Below are 25,824 nucleotides of genomic sequence, written 5' to 3' on the forward strand. Positions count from 1 at the left end.
GGTAACACTAACATTACCTTACCTTCAGCGAGAGTCTCGTCCACGGTGACCTGGTACCTCCCGATTGTGAAAACCCGTCCAATGAAACTGCCACCGCTACTGGACCCACTGCCTCCACCGCCAGCTCCAGAACCAGGCCCAGAGCTGACCAGCTCGCGTCGAGAATCAAAAAACTTCTTCATTCTTTCGTTAATGTGGGAAATAACCTCAATTATCAAGAAAATAAGTTGCCGACAATTGGGTTATCGCTCGCAGCCGCCAGCTTCAGAAGCGTTTGTGGTCAAAATAACACAACGTTAGCGTTCCAGCTAGCGATGCCACAGAGACAGGCTATGTAACGCTAGGTAGTAATGCCTACCAATGGAGTAACGCTTTGTATTACAACAAGTAAAATAAAGTAACAAAGAAACACTGTATAGTACCAGTTCATAAAACAGAGGTCAATACCACACTGTCAGTCCTATCCCTTTATAATGATACCTGTCACCAGCAAACCAAATCAAAACCAAGGTTAAATTGATCAGACCCCTCAGATCCACGAAGACAGTTAGCAAGCAAGTTGACCAACTGGCTGTTACATCTAAAGCAAAAATCAATAAGAAAATATAAAAATAATATAAACATCTAACCGGGTTAAAGCCGCAGCTGCTTCGATTGTCTGATGGTGATGATTACCCAGCTAGCAAGCTAACACATTTAGCAAGATGGCTAGCTCACCAATGAATAAGTCACTCGACTAGCTAGCAGCGATTCTACGTGATTGCAGCTATATTTCCTTTCCTTTAAGTTTAAAAGCACACTGAATCATCTGCATCCATTGTGCCTTAATAAATAAAACAGCAGATGCATGTCATCTAGCCAGCAAAGGTAACGTTAGCAAAAAACCGCTGCAATGATTAGCTAGTTATGTGGCTAGCTAACTAGCTAGCTAGCTAAAAAATCCAGCTCCAGTTTGGACAGTTGCTGGCAGCAAATGTTGTAATTGGACACATCTTAATCCAGTACTTCCATTCAATGTGACATTTGAACAGTCTGTATATATAGTCTTCTTTGAGTATTTCCTTCCCTTCTGCTGGTATTGATAACTAGCTAATTCAATGCCTGGTTGCTCTCCTTAAAAAACAGCTGAGCTGCTCATCCCCGTACCAGGAAATGCTACACCACAGGAAATGGGGGATATAACGTCTATACTTCGCATTTTAACCCGCGTCCAACTGATCTTCGCCGCAGAAAATTGCTATGGACGTTGCCAAAGTCGAGAAATAAAAATAAATACACTAATCTGAATTACTGCAAATTTCTTACGAAACCTGGTAATTGTAGTCCCGCTTCGGGGTACGAAGATACGGAAGAGGGAGGAGAAAAGACCATGGAAAAGACACTCACGATCACTGGTCAGACAACCCCCTCACTTCCAGAAGATAGAGAGAACTACAACTCCCTTCGATAAAAAAAGATTCATACATCATTTATTTTCAGTTAATTACAACAGAGATAAAACATCATTAAAAAAGAACTGTATTTATTTTCAGGGTAGTTGATATTTATTTTTATTGCTTGTCGAGATTGGTTTTGTCTCACTGAACATGACGCACAAGGCGTTTGTGAACAGGTTTACAATGAACCGCGACACAATCTTGTCTCATTTAAAGTAAAGGACATTTATTTTCAAACAATCGTGATTTAAGTTGAAATTAATAAATTTTAATTAAATTCCAACTATGTATTTCAATAGGCACATACTTATTTTAGAAGTTGCATCTCTTTCGTGACCTTAGTACGAATCAATGGTTATCTGCTTCATCATTTGTAATTGCAAAGTGTTCTAAATTCTTCTTTGGTTTGGATGACCAGAGCAAAAAAAGATAATAGTCTACGCTATTTGGCTAAATCAAATCCAGTAACATTACATGTGTACAGACATGCAAATGACATGTCCAAGGGTGTTACCATGCATTTTTTAATTAGCTGCTATCCTTGTGCGACTGGATTTCCTGCAGGTTTCTTGTCAGCAGGTTTGTAAATCTCATTGACTAAAAATATTAACAAAATTTTCAACATTCCTGAGGAGGTCGCTGTTGCACTACGTTTGAAATCTTCCACAATGGCTGGATGACAGTATTACTATTTTTTCCAATTGTATTTTTCATTACATCATCAGAGCGTCACTGAAATTTCATTTTTGGGGTTTGTTTTATAGCTACTTGGTAGTAATCTCCAAGGGTACAAATCAAATGAGGTTGTTGAGTCAGTCGTGTCCAACTGAAGTCTGTTATTGATATTTTAATCTTGACAGTACATATCTTTACTTGCCACTTGTCTCCAATTAGCCTACCTGCATGTCTTTGGACTGTAAGAGGAAACTGGAGTACCTGGAGGAAACCCATGCCAACACAGGGAGAAAATGCAAACTCCACACAGAAAGGCCAAAGCTGGGATTTGATCCCAGGAACTTCTTGCTGTGAGATGAGTGCTGCCAATATACCAATATTTCAATTTTTTGTTGCAGTGAACAGAAACTTCCTAATCAAAGAAGTTCCAAATCGTAAACTATTACGACTGTGCGTTTTCTCATGTAAAAGCAATTATGAATGAGATTACACATTTATAGTGTCAGAATATTAGTTCAGACTGCACACATCTGTGCATGTTCTGGACAAAACAAATAAAACACAAAAGTGTTCCAGTGGTGAAAGGCTACATAATGAGGTGGGGTATATTTTCCTAGCATGGTCTGAGTGCACGAATATCCTTGTATATGAATTTTATACAATTGTACTGAGTGATTACCTTCACCCTACATTAAGGCATTTATTTTTTGCAGGTACAGAGCAGTTCCCCTGTGATTTAAGGAGTGTAACACTTACATAATAAATATGCCATGGCCGTATCAGTCACCAGATCTGTATACAATCATGCATTTATGGGATATTCTGGAAGTGTACCTTAGGATGGGATGATTGATTTCTTGTGAAAGTGTAGTGTCACATTCCTCCTCCAGCATTCCAGACAACAATAGATTATACTACAATGCATACAAGCAATATTGGCTACACATGGTGGTCCAATATGCTATTCAGGGACTTTGGAGTTTCCATTATTGGGCCCATTCGTACACTGGAAGAGTGCCTTAACAGCCACACAGTATCCCCATGTTAATGAATACTTCAAGTTATTCAAATTATTGTTCTTTATTAGTTTTTTATTGTCTGCATCATGTATACAGTTAAATGTGTTTCCCCTAACAAATCTCTTAAAGTCATTCCTCTCCCAACAGCTATTTGCACAACTTGCGTTTCTACATGAAAAACTGCAGACTGGTCAAAACCCATTACTGCATACCGCACTGAGTTAAATTATGGTAGCTATAGCCACACATTACTTGTTCAATGCCCATCATTCTCTGCCATGGTTAGTGCTGTTTAGCAATAAACAGATGCCAATCTTTGTTTCACAACATACACATTGTTCATCTGATTTTTCTATGATTGAAGAAGAGTCATTTGGCAATCTGATTGTTTGCTGGCAGCTTCCCTTATTGAAATATTGCTGAGGTGGACAGAGCTAGAACAATGTTTTAATTTAAAAGTGAAAGACAGGTTTTTTTGTTGCTGTGTTACCTCATGACCCAGATATAAATATATTACTGAGAATTTGTAGTGCTGGATGCCTTGAGTTCGCTCCATTTCTTACTTTCTGTTTAATAAATTCTGTACTCAAACTCAATTATTATTATTATTATTATCATCATCATTATTATTATGTTTGAGATAATTCAACGACTTAAAATAAACTTTATGTAGCACTAGGTAGGCCCATGCTAGCCTAAATTAACAATGCACTGATATCGAAATATTTACCAATATAGATATCATTTCTCAGCAGTGGCTGATAACCGATAATTACAGCTAATTTATGTCAATTAATTTGGTGTGTACTAAAAAATATGTTCTTACTACAATGACACACTGTAAATGATGGGACATCAATACTTCATGAAGGGAAAAAATCTCTTTCCAAATGTTCAGACCAGGCCAAAACATAAACCATAGGTTTGCCATAAAATATCTGTGCTGAGGCAAGTAGGCTAAACCAAATGGCATAAAGGAGTCGTTTTAATTCTTGCAACTATGGTTGGTCCTGTATTCGATATTGCCTGTTACCATGGTGACGAATTTACACAGCAGGGTGATGAACGAATTAACGGGGAACAGGGTGATTGCTTTTTGCGACATTATACTGAATGTGTCGCCCAAATGCACAGGCTATTTTTATTGTATATCAAAATTTGCATAGACCTAACAAGCTTATAGCTATATGACAACTCTGGTGTCAACAGTGTTGGATATTTGGGACTGTCCTTTCGCATACTTTATTCATTGAAAAACAGGCTACAATTTTTGTTAAATTTACTACCCTATTAAAGACAAGATGGAAGAAACTCAATGGTAGTAAACAACATTTAGATTGCACACCATTTCAAGTCATTTTAATCAAGGACCTACTTTAAAACTATACAGATAAAAACATATGCAGATTAAAACTATATTTTTTATATAAGTTAATTTTAGCACTTTGGCATAGGGCAAAGATGAATGGAAAACTAATTAAAGTAGGCCTATGATGCTGGTTTAACCTACAATGTCCAAGGAAATCAGCCGCAGTAAACGAAAACTGTGAAGCAAAGAAGCTCGCTTAACCATGACGGGCGTGAATAATATTCAACTCGTCCTCAAGGATAGTGGAGCGCAGCAATCCTGGCACACCCTTGTTTACTCCTAAATGTTGAGGGACTATTCTGTGGGAAATTAGTTAAAGATGTCCTACCAAAAACGTGCACATTATTTTAGTTTCCCCTCCTTTAAAGCAGCTACTAGGTTATACAGAAATGTTTTTGCCACTCTGCATCATACCATTATCCTACAAGCCGTTTCCACAAAGTTTCCATTCTTTAGCCTTCAAGAACTGTATCCCAAATGTATAAAGATGTAGCCTGCAATCGAATAAATGGAGAGAAAAGATAATAATGGACAGTTTTTCTTGGTAAGTCGTGTCGGTATCATTGTCTGACAGGTTTACGTTCACCAACAATGAGTTTGATGGTTTTGAGCATCAGACCTGTTGCTTGCGGAGCACCTGCGCTTCCAGTGAAGATGCTTTGCATAAACACGTAGGCGGCGGCCTATCAAGCTCCAAGCCCCAGTGGAGTTTAGCGATAATATTTGTCTAAAAAACATGGGCACATATGGACATTTTATTGTAGGCTACCCAGATGATAAGAAAGCCGTCAAGAGAAAAAAAATGTATATGGCCATTTGTGTTGGTGCACCAAAAATTTTGATTTGCTCCCAGGCAGAATATTTAAACAACGTTCAAGCCAGTAAGCAAATGCGATTACAAGCAGGAAATGTAATTCGAGACGTCAACGTAACACACCCACCTCGTATTGCTCATAAAACCCAGTGGTCCTTCTTTGCATCCATCCCAGAGCTTTTACTGTTCTATAGGAGACGTTCCGGACTGGCGAAGGTGAGTGTTTAGCTATTCGTTTAGACCTTTTTTCCTTTAACAACTTCCTGAACATTTTAGTAGCCTAAGGTTCGTTTTTAAGAGTCAGGGAGCAAGTATCGAACAGTCCAGTTATTAACGAACTGAGCGTAGTATTCAAATGAAAATGTCTGTAATTAGTAAACTCTATTCAGCCTAAACATTTTCACCTATTTTAAGAAGTTTAATAATTTTGCCATGACCGTAGGCCAATCATGAAGAGTCCCTCTTCTGTTAGTTTTAAACTGCCTTCTTTTGGTGTAGCCTATTTGTGTCTTGCATTTGTGAAAAAATTGATTAATTCTGCAACGGACCTGGTTACTTTGCTTATGTTCAGATTTTACAGTACTACGAGCTTATTATTATTTTGGTGTCAGAGCTTTGCAAATCAAAGCTGCAAAAAAGGATTGTAGCCTACTTCTTGTTTTGTGAAAATCAGTTTGGGTTATTAATGAAAGCACGTTTTTAAGTTTTCATACATGTGAAGTAAGTAGTCTCGCTCACTCTCTTGCCCTTCTAATTCCCTAGGTGAGGGAAAACATTTTTTTGTATGCACAAGGAGACTTTTGTTCATTACTATAGCTTCATCCGGCATCTCCACCCAGATACTGAAGGTTTTAAATACTTTCAAAGTCCTACACCAGGTGTTTAGAATGATCTGGAAATACACAGTGCATGCAGACTGTAAAACATTTGTTGGGAGGTTTGCATGACTTTCCATGCAAATTCTGTCTTGAAATCTAATCTATTATTACAATTAATTTATTTGAGCATCCCAGGATAATTCAGTCAGGACAGGGGTGTCAAACTGAATCCCAAGGGGGCCATAATTTCTGCAGGTTTTTGTGGTTACCTTCCTGAGGCGCCAATTAAGGCTTTGAGAATAAGGCGTGTGGATTTCTTTGCCAATTAATGACTTAAATGTACCACTTTTGCCAAGAACCCCAAAAACCAGCAGACACTGCGTTCTTCCAGGACGGGAGTTTGACACCTATGCCTTAGAAGTTTGAAGGACTCTATACAAATGATCAGTGGGGTCATTGAACATGACTTCTGAATCAACAATAACTGAAAGACACATTTCAGCCCTGCCCAGCTACCACAAAATTGTATTACAGCGCAACCCTACTGTAGTGTTTATTGCAAGTTGCAGTAATGTCTTTTTCCTACCTGAGAAGGCCATCACCAGTGCTGCAGGTGTGTAACAATGCAATATTTTTCAGAGACCTACAATGTTTTCTTTAAAAGTTGAATATATCAATAACGTTCAGTCGATTGATCAATTAGTCAATCCACCAAGTGCGATCACCAGTGTATGTTAGTTGGCTCTGAGCACTTCGAAAAAAATGAATCCCGAAACAAGGATGACTGTTCAAGAAATGCAAATAAAAATATACAAATCAATGCTGTGTCAATATAGCATACTATAACGAACAGTACATTGCCAGTACAGCAAGCTAGGCACCTTGTTGTAAATTATGCTGATATTGTAAGAAGTTTGCATATGTGTAAACGTTGTGAAGATGACATCATACCACAGGTGCAGTTTGCAAATAATCTTTTTCTTTGTTCAGTGTTTACACTCATTTTACATTTGTAAAGGAAGTGTAATAATTTCTATTCACATGCAATTCACTTTGCAATGTAATTTTCACAAGTAAAATTTGGTTTAGATCTTGTCGTCTGTTCATATTACTGAAGGGAAGATGAATTGCTCATAAAGAATCCATTGGGTCTTGTTTCCTGTTCATTCGCATTAATTTTAAGTGAGGACTCAAGGTGTCTAGTCAATTCAATCTAGATGCTGTCATAGTGATTTATGGGCATTCATTGTTTGCACATAGGAAAGTGTGTCCATCTCATCTTCACTAAGGCTCACTCCATTATCTATCAGATGTTCAGAATTGGGAAAAGCCCCAGGCAGGAATCTGATGCCTGTACAATTTGTTGATTGGAGTGGATGTTGAGATGGTCAGTTGTTTAAGTAGGTATGCTGATATTAAAGGCCAGGGCAAAAGACAGAGCCATAGTTGCCTGTGTGGTGTAATTGCAGGTATGTTTTGCATTTCCCCTATGCCAAATGGTTAGCATTGTTTTACATTAGTGGTTGCATTATGGCGACCGAAAACTGGAACAATGTAACGTAATAAAAATTGTTAGAGGATTACTGTTTAAATTCATTATTCTAAATCAATTAATCAGATTGTGAAGGCACTGAATAGAAGTCTGGGTTACACTAGCACCTTACTTAAAACTAAAAATATTTGTGAGAGAGCAGGATCAGCACTGTTTCACCCAGACTAATTGGTCTTATTTCCGATTTCAGTTCCCTCATCTTGACCTTTGAAGTAGCCTTTTTTTGTTACCATGGCAGCGGTAAGTCCCCCCACAGTACATGTTTCAGTGTTCGCTGATGTCATTGTTGCCTTTGCCATCAGCAGTTTAAAACTGAGTTTTTGGAGCGGAGTTCATGGTCACAATTTCTCTCACTTCTTTCATGTAAGCAACTCCTGAAAGATTATTAAATGATCTAAAGATAAAAGATATGAATGATCACATAAAATAAAAAAATTGCTTTTGTGTTAAACTGTGAGTTGGAGTTGACCCAGGATATTATATGCACAATACTGCTTGTCTCCTGTGAGGTTTGGATTAAAAACACAAACATTGTAGTTCCACTGCATATCGCAGCACCACGTGCTGAATATTCTCTCAGGTCAGAGTGAATGTATGAGCAAGTGAATATTCCTTTAGCCTCTGCGTTTCCATTCAAAACAAAGCCAGTGTGGCTCTACCTCTGACAGTATTTTCAACATTTTCACTTCACTTTATTTTGTCACTTAGCCCTTAAACTTTATGTATTTATATGATGTGGAACCTCTGTACTTTTTGCGGTGTGCTGCCCTGCGTTGCGGGTCTTGGGTGCGCCCCCGTGTGACCGCAGCTCAGTCCTTTGGGGGTCGAGTGTCACTTTGTGTGCCTCCACAGAAGGGTAATCGAGGAACAGTGACAGCTGCTGCCAGGTTCCATCCTGACGAAGACGTGGAGAAGCTGAGAGCGGCCATGAAAGGGGCTGGTGAGTGACACCATTGTGTCGGTGAAAATAATCATCATTGAGCACCAAGTGTGCACTTTTTGCGAGAGCGATAATAGAAAGAGACTGAAAATACAGAATTTTTACAACCATTTATGGTTTTAGCAGTTGTCCTTTTCCAGAGTGACGTACAAAAGAGTGAGGTAGCACATACTGAGAAATGGATGGATTTTCATGGATAATACACACAAAAAATTGACAGTTCTGTTGCAGTTAAGTTTAGATTTTGGTTCATAACTACATCAAAATTCTGAGATGTGGACACTATCTTGTTATTGAGAGTAATAGAGAGATTCTGGGGGGGGGAGTCTGGGTGGATGTAGCTGGTAGATATATCTCTTCATTTCTGGTGAGTTTGAGTTTTAGGTGCTGGATAATCGTACAACTCGAAAAATTATTAGGGTAAGCTTGAATGAATGAGGTAATATGCACATCAGGGCTTGGATAGGAGGGAAAAGCTGTGTACCATCACCATGGCAGTGGTAGGAGAAGCCACTGGAGGATACTGTTGAGCCAAGGGACTCTGCATACAAAGAAAACAGATGGTGAATAAGCATGGATCCCAGCAGGCTCCCCTGGCCGTGGGCTTTGAGACAGAGCCATGCAAGCTCACCTGATGAGTATAATGAGAAAGATATGAGGAGAACCATTTGTGGGCATTTGCCTGAGATGCCAGTGTCCTCCAGGGTTGCCAAAAGGATCAACTGTATTTAACACAACAGAGAGAACAAATTCAATCAGGAGCGAGGACATGGAGGTCACTTTTGCAGATTATTATGCTTCTGTCACAGGGAAGAGGGTCCCCTCCATTATGTGTCCAGCCTTGCAGCCAGACAGATTAGGGTAAAGCAAACAGAATAGGGAAAGGTAGTTTTTTTGAGTAATGTAGCGTGTCAGATGATTGTTTATACTGTATAACCTTTTGCTAGTGCGAAAATGTTTGGTAAATTTGTCCCATGGTGTGCAATCCAAAGCAGAAATCCCTATTCAATGTCTTTTCCCCCACAGTATTCACTTTAATAAGGCACAGTTTGCTGGCCTGCTTTACTTAGCAGTATTTTCTACTCCTTTTGAACAAACAGACAGCATCAGGGTGGAGTTGACTTTAGTGTTGGCTGTTTTCAACCCCTCTGTGACATGCCATAAATCTTATCCCTTTGTGACTTAACAAACTTGGAATGACCTCCTCTCCCTTGCCAAAATGTGTCATCACACATCAGATGGCCTGACCCAGGAAAACAGAATGAATTGTTTTCAAATTAAATATAAAAAGCAAAACTATAATAATATATTCCTTTTAAATTATAAAAGATTATAAAACATCTTGAGAAAGGTTTGCAGACCCTCTCCCCAAGTGATGTTGCATGCTTGTACACAGGCTTCAGCGAATGAATGAATGATTAGGATGCATAAAATCCTGATTTTTGAGGACAATAGGGCCATGGACATACTGTTCCATGTGCAAAAATGAAAGTAAAATGAATGGGCTGCTCGTTCCTGAGATAAAATCCCAGACAGACAAATGGCGAGACAAGTGCAGTGTATTCTGGTTAATGACTAACAGATAATGAGCAGGCTGTTTATTACATGGAGATGGGGAAAAAATTAGCTCTGCAGCACTAAATGGGTTTGGGGGAAAGTCAACAGTTATTGGCAAAACCTCAAGAGTCAGGTACATAATAGACATTACATTCGGTGTGAATTGTAGGAAAATTAGACTGGAGAAAAGCATTAGTATTGTTTAGGGGATAAATAAATGAAATGTCATAACAAATATCGTTTATGACACCCCTTGGAAATGTAAATAAAATAAAATATTCATTTTAGAAACATTCAAAATTTGAAGCTTGGAAAGTATTCAGAGGCTCCAGTTGAGAACACCCTCAAGACAGCAGAGCTTCAGGAATTTGCGGTACTCGGTAAAAGCCTGTTTTTGTAACACGTACCTTTTGAGACCAGGCTTGGCATGCTGACTTATTTAATGGATGCTAACTGATTGCACTTGATTCCAGTGTGAGGCGTATTTACTGTAGACAGCATAGTGGAGGCCATTGTAGCAGAGATCACATGAACAGCACCGTAATGGGTATATAGACTGGTGCACAGAGGTTCCTTTACTGAGACTGAATGATGTTAGATGGTGAAGGGGCAAGGTTCGAATGCTGCTCAGACTACAGTTTCAGACGTATTGGTTTTTAATCTTTAACATACAATGTTAAAATTTTACTTTAACTTAATGGTTTTACAAGTGTAAATTATTCTTAAATTGTACCTCAAAGTGATAAAAATGTATCCAATTGTTAACTCAAGCCATTCTATTAGAGCTAGTACCTTGATGTAACCTTGAACCAATGGAGTATTTGAGGGAGGCTGCTTCACATGTGTAGCTACAGTGGCATCAATGTGATATTTTCCTCTCAGGCACCGATGAAGCCTCCATCATTGAGATCCTGGCACATCGCACCATTCATCAGAGGCAGGAAATCAAAGACCACTTCAAGAGATCGATTGGGAAGGTGAGAAATGCCCTTTAAATGTAACATCATCCACTGTTGGATATTGGTGCACATTGTGAACGACTCATGTTGGTTTTGCTGTAACCAATCACATACCACTAATATATAAGCAACCAGTCATCATAAAGCAGCAGTCCATTTCTGCATTCTGACTCAATTCTCCCAAACTTATGTTTTTTTCCAGAGTTACAGTAATTGCACAAGGTCATGTTGCTCCTATGTCATCTACCAGAATTGGTTGGAAAAATATATGCAATATGACCAAGCATGTGACTACCAGTCAGCATATCATTCAGTTACTGGCCAGATAATGATGCAATAAAATAGCCCAACAATCATTGTATGTGTTTACCAAAGAGAAAACTACATTTGGATTATTTTTGTTGGACCTTTGCTGATGACCAGTATTGGAGAATTTGTGTCAAGCCTTTTGGTTGTAGGCAAGCAATGCTGTGAAAAGTTCAACTGAAATCTTGTTGCGTGAGCACTGAGCATATAAGGTGTGGGTGAGAGAGTCATTGCCCTAGAAACATGACAAGCCTTTGCAGAGGTGGACTTCTACCCCTAATGCCCATGTCTAACACGAGACCACTGTGAAAGGTTATTGGTACTTATGGAAGAACTATGGGAAAACTATGTGTGGAAGACCATTGGTGTGTATAATGGATAAGAAGTGTCGTGAGATTCACTGAATGCAAACAAAAGAATACTGTCAGATATTGTACCCTCCCCTTTGTACGATGTGAGCTGGGGGTTAATAATTAAGTCTAATGCAGAACCAGTGATTGTACTGAGTACGGAGGCAGGTTTGCATATCGATCCTGTCAACATCTGCCTCACCAGGAATGATATATGACTAACTGGCAAAACAATCAGAACAATGAATTATACTGTATGTCGGTACCAGGAGGAAGGGGGTGAAAAGAGAGTTATAAAGTAACAGGCTATGCCTGTCATGGTCATCAATGAGTCAATGATTTATGATTAAATCCATGAAGGGAAACAAGTTTTATCTAACTGAACTGAACTTACAAGATAACAGCGAGAGGAGAATTGTTAAAAAATTGATGTGTGGAGTGTTTCACAGTGCTTTTCCTGGGGATCGAAGGCTTAGGCTGGTTATTTTTAGCGTAGTTTGCAGTATATTGATTGAATTGCTGACTGAGTCCTCCATCAGATTAAATTTATAGACAGTAAATTGCTTTTGAAGTGTTTTGTAATGCAAAAGATCCAGTGTTAATTTAACTCTTAACAGATAACATTTAGTCCTCATTGGGACTGTTAGGGTTAAACGAACACTGTCTGAGTTGAATTAACACCGTGCCACAGAGTATGTACCAAAATGGGCCAGCTGTTCCTTAAACATTCCAAGTGTCCCTTTTTCCACACGAATCCAAGAGCCTTTTCCATTCTGTCTAACTCTCTGCAATCTCCGGGATAACACCCTCAAGATAAGCACGCAGCAGTGGTACTAGCCCTCTGTCTTCATTGATCTCATACCTCCCACTCACCATCTCCTTGTGCAAACACCCCATGACACACCACAGCAGTTAACTGGGCCGCAGAGGGCTGGACATACGGCTTCTCTGAGTACAATAGGTGTGATTGTGCTGATAGCACAAGGACTAGGTCTGAGCTGAAGGGATGGAGGTGTGTAATCATGGTATATGGGAAGTGCAGCTTGTTACATTCTCACATTCTCAGCTCTGATACTAAATCCGGGCCTAGCCATATCCATTGTGTGAGCTGCACAAATGTGTTACACAGCACAGAAAATTTCATTGCAGTCTGATTGGATTATGCAATTCCCATAATAAGCCACATACAACCTTGTATTTCTGGCTGGGGATGCCAACAGTTAATACAAATTCCAGTCTTATTCACACATTACCATCATATTGAGTGGAACGCTGTTGCACTTTTTCTCAGAAAACTAAGCAAGTAAGGACTCAGAGTTTGCTGTGTGTGTGTGTGTGTCTTTGTGTGTGTTTGTGTGTGTTTGTGTGTGTGTATGTCTTTGTGTGTGTCTTTCTGTCTCCACCAGGACATAATGGATGATCTGAAGAGTGAGCTGTCAGGGAACTTCAGGAAGGTGGTCGTGGGGTTGATGATGACCGCACCTGCTTACGACGCCTATGAGCTGAGGAATGCCATCAAGGTCAGGGGTCAAGGGGAATGACCCATCACATCAGTCTCAGACATTTACAGCCAAGCCTCAAACTATTAAGGGGTCAACGGCAAGACAGTATGGAAGCAAACATGGACATATCTTTTACTGAATTTGTTGAGAGGGAGGTGCGGTATATACAGAGAATTCATACTGTTCACCTTCAACTGGCCAGACTGACATGCAGAGACACAGTATTGCCTCAGAACGTATGGTATCAGATGGGATATGGAAGGCCCCTGAGAAGCAGGGCCTGCAGATGATTTCATCTTATTTTCAATCATGATTGACAGTGTCCTTTAGGTTCATATAACAGTGATGACATTGATACATGGGATTGAATGTACACTTGTACACTCTCTCCAGACTCTGGTGATGAGGATACCACTTTCACTGTTATTGTCTGACAGGGTGCAGGGACAGATGAGGCATGTCTCACTGAAATTCTGGCTTCTAGAAGCAATGAAGAAATCAAGGCCTTCACTGAAGCTTACAAGAAAGGTACAACCTGACAGTATTTGGCGTCTTTAATTAATAAACCAAACCCAGCTCAGCCTTGGAATAATTGCAGATATATGAATCACTAATTTGCTTTCATAATTCACATTTCATGTTTTGTAATGGACAGCAATTTGTGATAACGCTATGATACGTATGTGAATGTGTGCATAAATAATTTGTCTTCCGTTGTGCAGAATATGGCGAGAGCTTGGAGGATGACATCTGCGGTGACACTTCCGGAATGTTCCAGAGAGTTCTGGTGTCACTTCTTACGGTGAGGATGGACGCTTACCACTCACTCACATACACAATCCCACAATTCCCTGCTGCAACACCTCACCTCAGCGACCAGTATTAAAGATTTCTACTGGTGCATGTAGAGTCACGAGTCCCAGGAATGCAGCAACTACCTTTGTATCTGCCCTTGTAGTCTCCTCTAGACAATCTACTCAGAAAATTTTGGAAAATTATACTGTACTGGCACTGCAAGTCCTTCAGCCTTTCAGAATCCTCTCCGGTACTGTTCAGCCTTACTGAGCTTACCGTTTCCATCACTTATGGTGATGGTTTTAATATTGCTGAACGAAATGTTAAAATAATTCCATTGAAAAAACTTGTAAAATGATCCTGTTAGCTACCTTATTTTCATCTTCATTTTTCAGAGCTCTTCACTGGCTATGTGTATGAATTGTACAGTGTAATGAAAATGCAGAACAAACAGGCAATAAAAATATAGCTTACCTGTATCAAACATCATAAAAAGAATAGCATGGCAACGTAAACACAACTAGCAAGCTAATTAGCTGGATACAATGTTTGAATTATCAGGGTGCTTCAGTGGCGATGATCTCTGATCTGTACTGGGGATGTACAAGGAAGTTATTTATTTATTTTTTTATTCATTAATTAATTGGCCAAAAAGGTCCAGAATGACCTCGCTGACATAATTTACTGAAAAACAGAAACAGTAAATATATTTTTACAAGGTAGTTACTTTCCATGCTGATTAGTATGATCTGTGGTAGCAAATCATTCGGTATACTCAAACAAACAAACACATACAAACACAAACACACACACACACACACACCATGTGTATTTTCACATTTATTTCTCTAACATTGCTGATATCTGTGCCTTTGATTGACAGGCCGGGCGTGACAAGAGTGATGGGGTTGATGAGGCTCAAGCTGTGAAGGACGCCAAGGTGAGTATTGTGTCCCAAAGACAAAGCAGCGGGAGATTGCAGGACTGTGGTTGCAGGACTCTGACACATAGGCAGGCTATGACACCTTGTTGCTGTGCATAGGACATGTTCGAGGCAGGAGAGGCTTGCTGGGGCACAGACGAGGCCAAGTTCCTGTCTGTGCTGTGTGTGAGGAGCAGGAAACATCTGCTCAGAGGTAACGACCGTCTCACGCACACCAAGCACTGTCTGCCCATCTCACCACACTAAACACAGACTAATGATAATAATGATGGTTATAATGTTTTTGTTCTTATTATTTATTATATGTTTAAAATGATAGCCAATGGTTCCCAACAAAACACTAAGCAGAATGAAACTACAGGAGCTACACTGACACCTGGTGGTAATGATTCTCCAAATGAAATGAGAAAGTGACTCTATTGGTACTGTGTGGTGAAGACATTAGGACCAAAGAACTGAGTGTTTGTATGTGCTTATTTTTTCTTCAGTATTTGAGGAGTACAAGAAGATCTCTGGACGAGAGATTGAGGAAAGCATCAAGAGGGAGATGTCAGGCAACCTAGAAGACGTCTTTCTGGCAATTGGTCGGTTCCAATTTCGTTTAAATGTGTATAACATGTAGACTATAGAAATGAGGAAAAGGCTAAGGAGACTCAACCACTATATAGGTGGATGACAAAAGACATTTAGTGTGCACATATGAAAGCAGAGTAACTTAATCATTTCCTGCTTAAAAGTTCATAAGCTACATTATCTCTTTGTGTCCAAGGGCTGTTTTGGGACTGTTTGTGCCTGAAAGCTCTTCTGCCTCAGGGAACTGCCACGGGGACACTAGGAACTCACACCCCCTCCCCCCACCACCCCCAAATTTGGACGCAGAGCTCTGCCTAAAATACATTCACGTCTCATCAAAGCTCTCTGTGAAGTCTAATCCATATCTTTAAGGAGCTAAAAGCTTACAAAGTAATTAGGGAAATTCTCAATGGAGTCTCTTTTCTGTTATTTTGATATCCAGTCAATACATGCTTTCACTTGAGAGTTTGATTTTATTAAGCTTTCTGTGGCCCACAGTGATCACTGAAATTGAAATATCATGTTATCTGTATTCTCTGAAACATTATACTGTATATTGAAACATTGACCCTCTCTGGCTGAAGCAACTTATTTGATTATACAGGCCTGGAATATATGGCAAGTGTTGATCTATTAATTCACATTGAACGGACAGATATTTTGTGTTTGTTTTAGTGGGATGATTTGATATTGTGCTTGATTCTGTTTTACAGTCAGCTGCATCAGAAGCAGACCAACATTCTTTGCTGAGCGTTTGTACAAGTCCATGAAGGTAATTCTGTATACATATTTTTATGCTCATTTGTATTTGTTTAATTTACTTTGCCTTCTTGTGTTAATACAAACGTAAATATTAATATGAATTTATGTTAGAGAGAGAGAGAGCAGTTGACAGTTCCATGGAGAGAGAGAGAGACAGACAGAAAGAGAAAGAGCGAGTGGTGAGAGAAAGTGGGTGAGGGGGGTGAGAGAGGGTGAGGAGAGACCAAGAGGGAGGGGTCGATAGAGAGAGAGAGAATGAGAGAGTGGAGAGAGAGAGAAGTTTACAGTTCTTTATGGTCCTGTCTGTAGGGTATGGGTACCAATGATGACACCCTGATCCGAATCATGGTGTCTCGGGCTGAAATTGACATGGAGGACATCAAGAAGCAATTCTTCAAGAAGTATGGGAAGACCCTGTACTCCTTCATCAAGGCAAGTTACTGCTCCACATATATCACCCAGTTTACAGAACTAGCTAGAGCACTGCATTCATCAAGAGGGCTCTTGAAACTTTCAGAAAATAAAAACAGGGTCTGACATGGTCAGGGAGCTCTGAAGTCAACTAATGTTTATAAAAGTTTCACCTGCAGTCTTTCAGAAACTACATGTTAGAGCTGTGAAGTGCTTGGTATATTGAGCTGGTTAAAGTGTCTTTGTAATTGCGGCTTGGTTGTCTCTCACTTTATAAAGAGTGACATTACATTCTATACATTACATTCCTTAATAAGGTGTGCAGCGAGGCCTTCGCTATTCATGCTCACGGCATGTCTTATTTTTTGACTGCTTATGCACAATATTTTGTGACTGTATAGGAATACTTAGCTATTTTACTGCATCTGCTCCAATGCATTGGTGGTGCAATCTGTAACATGTCATGATAAGTTTGTGATAATTAATGACAAATGACGGTAACTGAAATATTGACGTAAATGTACAGTAAAAAAAATTGTAGTAAAAAGATCACCAAGTTCACCAAAAATGAAAATCTTTCACTGCTGCAGGTGTAACTAGCATACATGATAAATTGTTAAGTCCTCATCACAGAGCGGATGCTAGACTGACTTTCTACTTCTACTGGCAGTCTGATGTGTCAGGTGATTACCGCAATATCCTCCTGGAGCTGTGTGGAGCGGAGAAGTAGAGGACCGCAGAGAAGCTCTGAGACCTTCAGGCCCTGCATCGGTGCTCTCCGCGTCTTCACTCAGCTGTTCCGGGGGCCATGCATTTATACGTTTGATAAAGTAACCCTTTTCCCCCAATGTTACGTGACTAAAACCCAAAATATAATCAAATTGATTTAACAACACTTACCTTGTTCTTATGCCTCATCATTCTTATTGTCTGTCGGTCTGTCCAGGAGCACTCTCAACAAGGAATTAACAGATGTATTCCTGAAAAGGACAAGCGAGCACAGTGTTTCTAATGTGGGAAAGCGTGGCCCAGGAAAAGCCACAAAACAACCTGTTGAGATATCTGTAATTCCCAACATGAACACAGGGTGGAGCAATTGCCCTTCAATAGTGTATGTGATGGTCAGGTTTTCATGACCGGGTTTGTTTTCTCATAGGTTGTAGCCTTCATTGTGTCCATTCATTTCCCAGTACACTTGATCATAACATGCTGGCTTGACATCTTTGCTGAACGGATTTATGATAATTACATGCAATAAAATAATATCTAAACAACTCTTTCAGTCTCTGCTGGCCTCAGAAAGAGACAAGTGTGAAAAACTTCACAGCAAGCCAGAAATGACAGATAAGTTTGGCCAGAGCTATTAAAATAATAGCTGGATTAAAAAAAAAAAAATTCTGGTAATGAGTTCTGCAAATATCACAAAGAGCATAGAGTTACTCACAAAGGGTACACATAATGGCACTGTTTTTGTTGTTTTTTTTGACACTGCTGCCATGACAATGCCAATAACACAATTTAAACTAAATCTAACAGAAATAACCAGAAGGGTTTTTTTCAATTATGTGCGACTACACTCCTTGTTCTATCAAATAATACCTTTCAAATAGTCTGGACTATTTGAATAAAAAAAAGAATTGGCTTGTCTTATATCCATCCTGGAAGATTACAATTCACAGATAAACAATACCTGGGACCTTGTAAGGTTTGAGTTGCATTATATTCCTAGATAAACTAGCTACCAGCAGCACAACGTCATAGAAAATTTAGCTGAAGAGATATACATGCAGATGGTGATCATCTTTTTCTCCAAACTGGATTTGAACTCATATCCTGTTGTAATTCGTTATTAGTGCTGTTGTCATTTTGTTCACAACAGCAGACAGAATAACACTCATTCTCAGATTGTACCATGAAGGACTTTAAAGTATCTATTCATATAGCACACAGCTGTCATACTGTTGAGCTCCTAACTACCTGGAAGAGTTGTGATGTTCTTTTGGGTTGACCCCTGCAGTGGCTTAGAGGGAAGGGTCACTGCAAACCAATACAGAGTTATTCTGAGTGATCACCTTTATCCTATGATGAAACATTTCTATCCAGATGGGGAGTGGGCTTTTCCAGGATGACAGTGTCCCCATTCATATACAGTATATATTTAAAGTATCAACGGATCGAAGATCAGACCATTTGACTGCCAAAGGTGTGCATTATTACTGTACATCTTAATGCATACCTTCTAGCCAATCGGAATCAAGATCACTTAGACCTTGATATAATACATCAAATTTTCCCATTCGCTAAGCCTCGCATTCTTGTTTCCCGAACATTTTGAATCACGTCAGATTTGGCAAGATGCGAAAGTGGAAAGGGTCAATTTTAATGCGTGTTGAGGGGGTGTTTAGGAGAGACACTTAAGATATTGACTTGGGTATGCAAGGTTAGTCCATGAATGGATTGTCTGGAAAAAAAATCAACACTAATTGAAACGTCAACCTGCCTGACCGGGCAAATGATTTACAGTGCTAGTCTCAACACAGCATTTTACTTGCCCTGGGCAATTGGGCAGTCCTTATTGTTGAGCCACGGCCACGGTTTTTTTAAATTCCCAATTCTATATATGTATATAGTCATTGAATATCAAGTCTGGCCTCAGACCCTCCAGAGTACCTCCAAGGGCTCCCAGGGGTCCCCCCTTGAAAGGCCAGGGTCTATGATTTCAGAGCTGTTGATAGACAGCACTTTATTTTAGAAAAAAACGGATCCTGCACCACTATTAATCTTAATCATAGAAACCAGCCCGAGACTGTCAGACTCCTTCTCTTCCCCTGGTTTGCTTTGGCTCGCGACGGCGGTACTTTTGCCACACTGTCGGTTGAACGTGAGGGAGCTGGGAGACATGGTGTACCCACATTGGGGATGGAGAGCCCCCGCCCACCCTCCCACCCACACTCACACACACACACACACACACACACACCAGGCAGACGCACCATCACATCTGGATCTCATCCCCAGGGCTGGAGTGAGGTGATCGGCAAATACCTGAGTAGCTACTCCTGACTTGGCCCGCCTCCACACGGAGCTCCGAGCTCTAATCACATCAGTCATTTGTCAGGATCCTAATGATTTCCACAGGCATGACCCAGACCTGGCATTTCTCTGAACTTGGAAGTTCACCTCTGGTCCACAATCAGGATCTTGGGTCTGCAAACAGGCAGAGGAAAATTTACCAAATGAAATGAAATGGTCTTCAGCCAGCATGGACATTGTTCAGATTATGAAGCCAATAGACATGATTTTACAATTATTCTTTGTGCCCCTTTGGCGATATTGTACTTTGAAGACGTTCCCCTTGCAGACACAAGATCTGGAAAGCCTACAGGGTGCCCACACAATACTTTGCAGATCCTGAAGTGTGCCGTTAACAGGATTGTATAATAACAGCTTACCATTCAGCAACTCAGAACAATTTGCGGTCTCTACGGTGGGTTCCAAATTTGTGAACACACACTGCAGTTTTGAGCAACAAAGAAATCAACCGAGCAGAAAATTGAAGGCAGACTTCCTCCCTGCACCATATCCAGAACCAGGATGTTTGAGAGTTCAATGAAACTTACTTCAAATAACCATCCACAGCCAACTCTGGCCAAATTCCATCTTTAACCACCCAAGAGCTTGTTCTAAAGAAACCATTCCTCACGTGTGAATGTTGCTGTGCTTCTCTGCTACTCTGAATGAACTGAGTGACTTCTGGCGATTACACTGTCTCATATTCTTCACCTCACCTTGTGCAAAGTGATCCAAAGGCTTTAACATCACTGGCTTATTTGCCTGTATGCTAGACCCCTAATTATCTGTGGTACAACAGGTCAGCACTTAAGTAATTCAAATATCAGTAATTCTTGTATTTATAATATAATTGTATTTATAATTAAACATGATTAATCTATTTCATATCCCCACAAATCCAAAATGTACTGCATTTCCTTCGTTTCTTATATCCAGATGCAGGTGACATACTGAATATAAATGTGTTCTGTTGCTGTAAATAATTGGACAATAATGCATTTTCCAGAGAAAGCTGTAATTTATATAACACAGTGTGTACACAAGGTGATAAATCATGCAGTTGAAAGCTTGTGCACTTAAATAATATGAATTGTGAGACTCAATTATAGGTTTTCGAAGGGAGGAGGAAATTACATTTTTACAATGACAGTCATTTCAAAGATAATTTCAGGTTAGAAAATAAAATGTTTGTGTCATAATAAAAGCTTTTTTCTTTTTATTTGAAGAATTATATAACCAGTGTTGTACACTGTGTAATACGTATTAAGTATTACACATGCAGGGAAAGGCAAGATGAAGCTTCACAGTGCTCTTCGAAGTGTCACCTGTCACAGGGATATGTGAGATGTAATATGGTTCCGTGCTGTTGTGGGAGACGTGCAAGGTATAGTGACTGCCGCACACACAACTGGCTGGGCTGTGGGAGTGGGAGTGGGAGTGGGACAGCTGCTGTTGATGGTGGGGATAGCTCTGATCTGTGAGAAGGAGAACCTGCTGATGGGTTTGGCGAACGGAGGCAGACCAGGTAGCAGGTGGCGAGCAGCAGGGACAGCGATGCAATCTGCGGGGCAGGTGCGGACAGCATGCTTCAGCTGCGTGGCTATCGCCATACACGGCCGTCTGCTAATCCCACCTGCACGTAGACTGCGTGCAGCAGTGCACGTTTCCTTAAACACGCTCTGTGATCCACACAATACGCAATAGAACCATATTGTAAACCTGTCTATTATAACTATAATACAATAGGGGTGATGCCTATTTAGTTGTAGGATTAGCAGCAAAGTAATCAAAATTAATTAGGAAAGGCAGAAAATCACAGTCAAGAGACTGAAAGAGTGACTTCAGCCTAGTAAATTGTACACCTCATAAGTCTCCCAAACCAAGTCCAAACCCAGTTATTTTTAAACATCATCATCCAACAGCTGATACTGCCGTCTGGGAATCCAGTGATTTTACCAGTTTCTTTTCCCAAAAATGGTAGGAATTGTTTTCAAACTATTTGATTGCATCTACTGTTGCAATCTTGAGTTCCACGAAAGTCAAACAAATGGTCAATTGGCGTTTTTTACTAGGCTCTTCTCTGTCTCTTTGGGATAGCGTGCCAAGTTCTTCCCCTAGCGTTGTGCGTCTGGTGGGGTCTCCTCACTCACTGCCTTATCTGCCCACCCAGCCAATGCTAATCAGCACGAATCACAGAGGACAGGAAGTGACAAGGAAGAAGTGGAGAGTAAACTTCCTGTGGAATGTGCCTCCATCCTCCAGGATGAGGGTTCGGGTGCACGATTTAACCCCTCAACGACACCTTCGCTACAAAAAAGATGCTCCTCAATGTTAAAAACACTCATTTCCCAAATGCTACCTTCTCACCTTTGAACTTCTGCTTTAGGGGAAGAATCAGTGGAAGTTGGGGAAGAGACTGTGGACCCCTTCTTCCAATGATCTTGCTTTCTGACCAAAGATAGGGAAGATGCTACAGTGATAGACAACACTGGCAACCTCACACAAGGTGAGCAGGTCCAGGTCCTTAAACACATTCCCTTTAGCCCCATATGGAACAAGAGTGGGACCATGCCCAGCGAGGCCCCCAAACTCTTCCATCTGCTGCTCCTGAACCTGCCTTGTTTATGTGCTAGAGGCACCTCCAGCTGTCGCTCCTCTTCGCTCAATCATAGCTCCCTACCTTCCAGATCCATATCAGCCCTGGCTCCAATAACAAAGCCACTTTTTGGGTCTTTTTTTGGTTGCAATCAAAAGTGCAGATAACAAATCCTTTCTACTCGGGCCCAGTGCTAAGAGGCTGGGATCAACTACGACCACCTTTTACAGGCTCGGTAGAAAACGTCCAAGTACAAAATTATACAAAAAAAAATTGTTTTAAAAAAGAAAAACGATCTGAGAGGTAGATGAATGTAGATAGGGCTGAAATCAAAATGCACCTGATTGTTTCTATTGTTGGCTCAAAGAAAAGTTGGGATTTCTTCTTAAGGAAATAAGAAAAGATGAGGTTTGAGTGTTTGGGGGATGTGTGTGCGACATGTACTGTGTTACCCACTGAGTGTCTCCTGGTCTGACTGCCCAACACTTCCCTCATCTGGCTACCTCACATTCCAGTTCAACAAGCACCCAAAAGAAATTTGTTTTTATTCAAAGGACATGACACCACTAAAGGAGCATTAGATGATTGAAGTTACACACACTGACTCTTATCGTCATAACAAAACCATTTCTAGTGATATACGAGCTCACTCACGAATCATAAGCAACATATTGACGTCCAGTTTGAAGTTATTCATTTTACATTTATACTTCGAAATATACAACCTTTTCTAAGGAAACCTGTGCAATCTGAAGGCTCTGTATACAACAGAGAATATGGCGCTGAGGAAGAATTGAAGATTAAAACCAATTCTAATGAGCTCTCATAGAGCATCCTCATTCAGAATCACTGTCACCAATTTAAAGGCACTCAAATTACAGGAGTCCTGCTTGACACTTAATTGCTTCACTTAGGGTGTGTAAAAAGAACTCCTATTAAACACAAGCAAGTCAGGTTCGACCCTGCCATTTAAATTACTTCACACGCTGTTGCCTTCATTATACATGAAATTTAAACAAAGCACCTATCATAAAGAACTGCAGTAATGAGTAAATTAGTCTGAGTGACTTGCATTTTGAGGGCTGTATGATCTAGCTGCTGGGCTTGCTGTGGTCTCCGCCCACCAATTAACCACCGACAATTAAATCAGTCACTCCTTTAGAGAAAAAATGAGCATTGTCACGGTGGTCTTAGGTATTGCGAATAAAATGCTATAGTTAGAGGATGATGTATCCAAATAATTAAATGGCTAGACTTTAACTTTCAGATAAAAGGCACATATTAATGGAGAAGTGAACGAAAATATCATAGAATTTTTGTATAATTCATTAAATTCAACCTGAAATAAAATTATTTAGAAGATATTAAGCACACACTACATTGTAGTTTAATTAAAGTGCTCATTAATCAATCTGTAATTAATGAAATGGGGCTTTGACCTTTTGTTAGATGCTTTGGCTAAAGGTATCTGCTAAATGCCTAAATTGTATACTAACATTGGAAAACTTCTCTTCTATATATAATCTTCACTGATTGGTATAAACACCTCTTGTCGCACATCATCGCAATGTCAGAGGATATGTTGCTTGACAGAAAAGCAGCGCACACAAATTTCGAGATCACTGTAATCACAACATGCCGGGATGTCAAAACCTCAGCTTACATTAATGCTGATTAAACGGAAAACAAACTGCAGGCTGGTAGCTCCATGCGATTATGGCTGCAGTCCACTGGAATCAATTGCTCATGTAATTTCAGATGTATTTTTAAAAAGCGAGCTGGTATGCTGCCCGTTGAAATTTCTCTGTTAGATTGAATGGCACACACTGGTCACAGTGCAGAGTCTTATTAATGGAGCAATCAAAAGGTAGGCATCTCAGTCCTCAGACACAATGATAGCCAATATTTCGGACCTATTCTGGGAGCGGCAGGGTCTATGGAAAGGATATTTACAACTGAGAGCACTCGTAATTGCCAATCTTGAGGGCTGAAGATTCCTTTCATGTGTATCTCTGTGTGTTTTTTTGAAAATGATAGGAAGGCTTTAGGTAAACAGCAACAGGAAACCGAGGGTTGCGCGAGCTGATTAGCAGACGGATTTAAAAGGCAACCGCCGCCGCGAAGTCCGTGTTGGACGGTCCTCAAAGTCAAGTGCATCTCACTCGCAAGGCCTGGCCACTTTACTCACTGTGAATGTCACCTGGTCAAAATACACTCTTCATAAGCATGAGCACACACCGCCCCAGCTTAAATATCTCTCTTCAGAATCGACTAACTCACTCCCCCTCATAAACAGAGTTCCGGGTTTTCATGAAAAAAAAAACAAAAAAACAAACGCGAGCATACACGCAAACGCGCATATGCATTGAGGATTACAGTCTTGAGAGGGCAGCAGAGTCACTAAAAAGCAGGTCGGGAGCAGGCCTCCACTGAGCGGATTAGCATGGTGAACAGAGATTAAAGGAGCATTATTGAAAGACTCAATCCACAGCGAGTGTAAAATAAACCAGAAGGCCCTGCCTGTCCAGGGTAGGCGCCCAAGGCATGCCAAGTTTATTCAAAGGATCATCTGACACAAGGCTGCAGGGACATTGAGAAGACATTGCAATTTACTTACATCAGACAAATTTGCTGGCAAAACATGAATCAGCATATAACGAACATATTATCACATCACCATGATTCCATCTGAGAGAAATGTGCTGGGAGACCATTCAGACATGTCTGGGATAAGCAGTTGGTGGGGTGTTAATTGCCGATGGGAGCATGTTGCAAAACACGCAGGAGATATGAGTTCATTATGGGGAAAATGAAAACAGATGTTTCCTTTAGGCCAAAAGTCTGCAACAAAAAAACTAATTCCCCCATTTCACATTATTGGAAACACATACAAAATGAAAGGCAACAAATCACTTATACCAGTGATACGATTTTGGCCTTAGGTCTCAAGAGATGAAATGTTTAATCGAATAATTTAAGATCAGCTCCATATTTTGTATTATATATTATATTAACATCATATAAGCACAAAGAAATTGAAAAAAAGTTTGTTCATTTTGGGCCAGACAACTATTTTGAGTGGCTATGGTCCAAATGAAGTTTCTAGTTCAGGTTTAGTCCTCCCTGATAAAAATAATGATTCAATCAGAGATTCTTCTCGGTAAGTGGACACATCACGACAGTGTGGACTTCCCTTTGTGTAGAGGCCCGCAATAAAAGCTGTGAGGAATTATGGGCTGGCTGCTTACTCCTTTTATTACCCAAAAGCATGCCAACCAGTCTTTGCAAGAATGATATGCCGTCTGTAAACTCAGGAAGGTTCCAGGAAAGATATCAGGTAATTAAACTGCACTGGAACCCCAGTACAATATAAAG

The 25,824-nt window shown here is 40.2% G+C and overlaps 2 protein-coding genes and 1 long non-coding RNA gene across 10 annotated transcripts in view; 1 reads left to right on the forward strand and 2 right to left on the reverse strand.

The window, feature by feature from the left end:
• LOC118206161 (AP2-associated protein kinase 1-like) overlaps nt 1–1,412 on the reverse strand; it is a 45,485-nt gene extending 44,073 nt beyond the window's left edge. For all 8 annotated transcript variants that reach the window (XM_035378430.1, XM_035378431.1, XM_035378427.1 and 5 more), the window contains exon 1: nt 23–1,412. In XM_035378430.1, the coding sequence (XP_035234321.1) occupies nt 23–182 (160 nt within the window). In that variant the 5' untranslated portion in view covers nt 183–1,412. The remainder of the gene's footprint in view (nt 1–22) is intronic.
• A 3,998-nt stretch (nt 1,413–5,410) lies between these two features.
• LOC118206236 (annexin A4-like) lies at nt 5,411–17,676 on the forward strand. The gene is made up of 13 exons (XM_035378632.1): nt 5,411–5,529; nt 7,874–7,923; nt 8,536–8,623; nt 11,063–11,157; nt 13,202–13,315; nt 13,735–13,825; nt 14,020–14,099; nt 14,976–15,032; nt 15,135–15,228; nt 15,524–15,619; nt 16,322–16,380; nt 16,680–16,802; nt 17,452–17,676. The coding sequence occupies exons 2-13, from the start codon at nt 7,915–7,917 to the stop codon at nt 17,509–17,511; spliced, it is 966 nt and encodes a 321-aa protein (XP_035234523.1). The 5' UTR covers nt 5,411–5,529; nt 7,874–7,914; the 3' UTR covers nt 17,512–17,676.
• An 11-nt stretch (nt 17,677–17,687) lies between these two features.
• On the reverse strand, nt 17,688–24,707 carry LOC118206238. Its single transcript, XR_004761167.1, has 3 exons — nt 24,638–24,707; nt 19,827–19,988; nt 17,688–17,761 (listed from the first exon to the last, which is right to left on the reverse strand). It is a non-coding gene; the product is annotated as an uncharacterized LOC118206238 (long non-coding RNA).
• Nucleotides 24,708–25,824: the final 1,117 nt, after the last annotated feature.

This window comes from Anguilla anguilla, chromosome 10 (assembly GCF_013347855.1).
Source record: "Anguilla anguilla isolate fAngAng1 chromosome 10, fAngAng1.pri, whole genome shotgun sequence".
Taxonomy (NCBI): domain Eukaryota; kingdom Metazoa; phylum Chordata; class Actinopteri; order Anguilliformes; family Anguillidae; genus Anguilla; species Anguilla anguilla.

Coding starts and splice junctions, on each gene's coding strand:
- LOC118206236 (XM_035378632.1), top strand. Junction 13,826..14,019: donor CACTGAAGCTTACAAGAAAG/GTACAACCTGAC, acceptor TCCGTTGTGCAG/AATATGGCGAGAGCTTGGAG. Junction 14,100..14,975: donor TTCTGGTGTCACTTCTTACG/GTGAGGATGGAC, acceptor TTTGATTGACAG/GCCGGGCGTGACAAGAGTGA.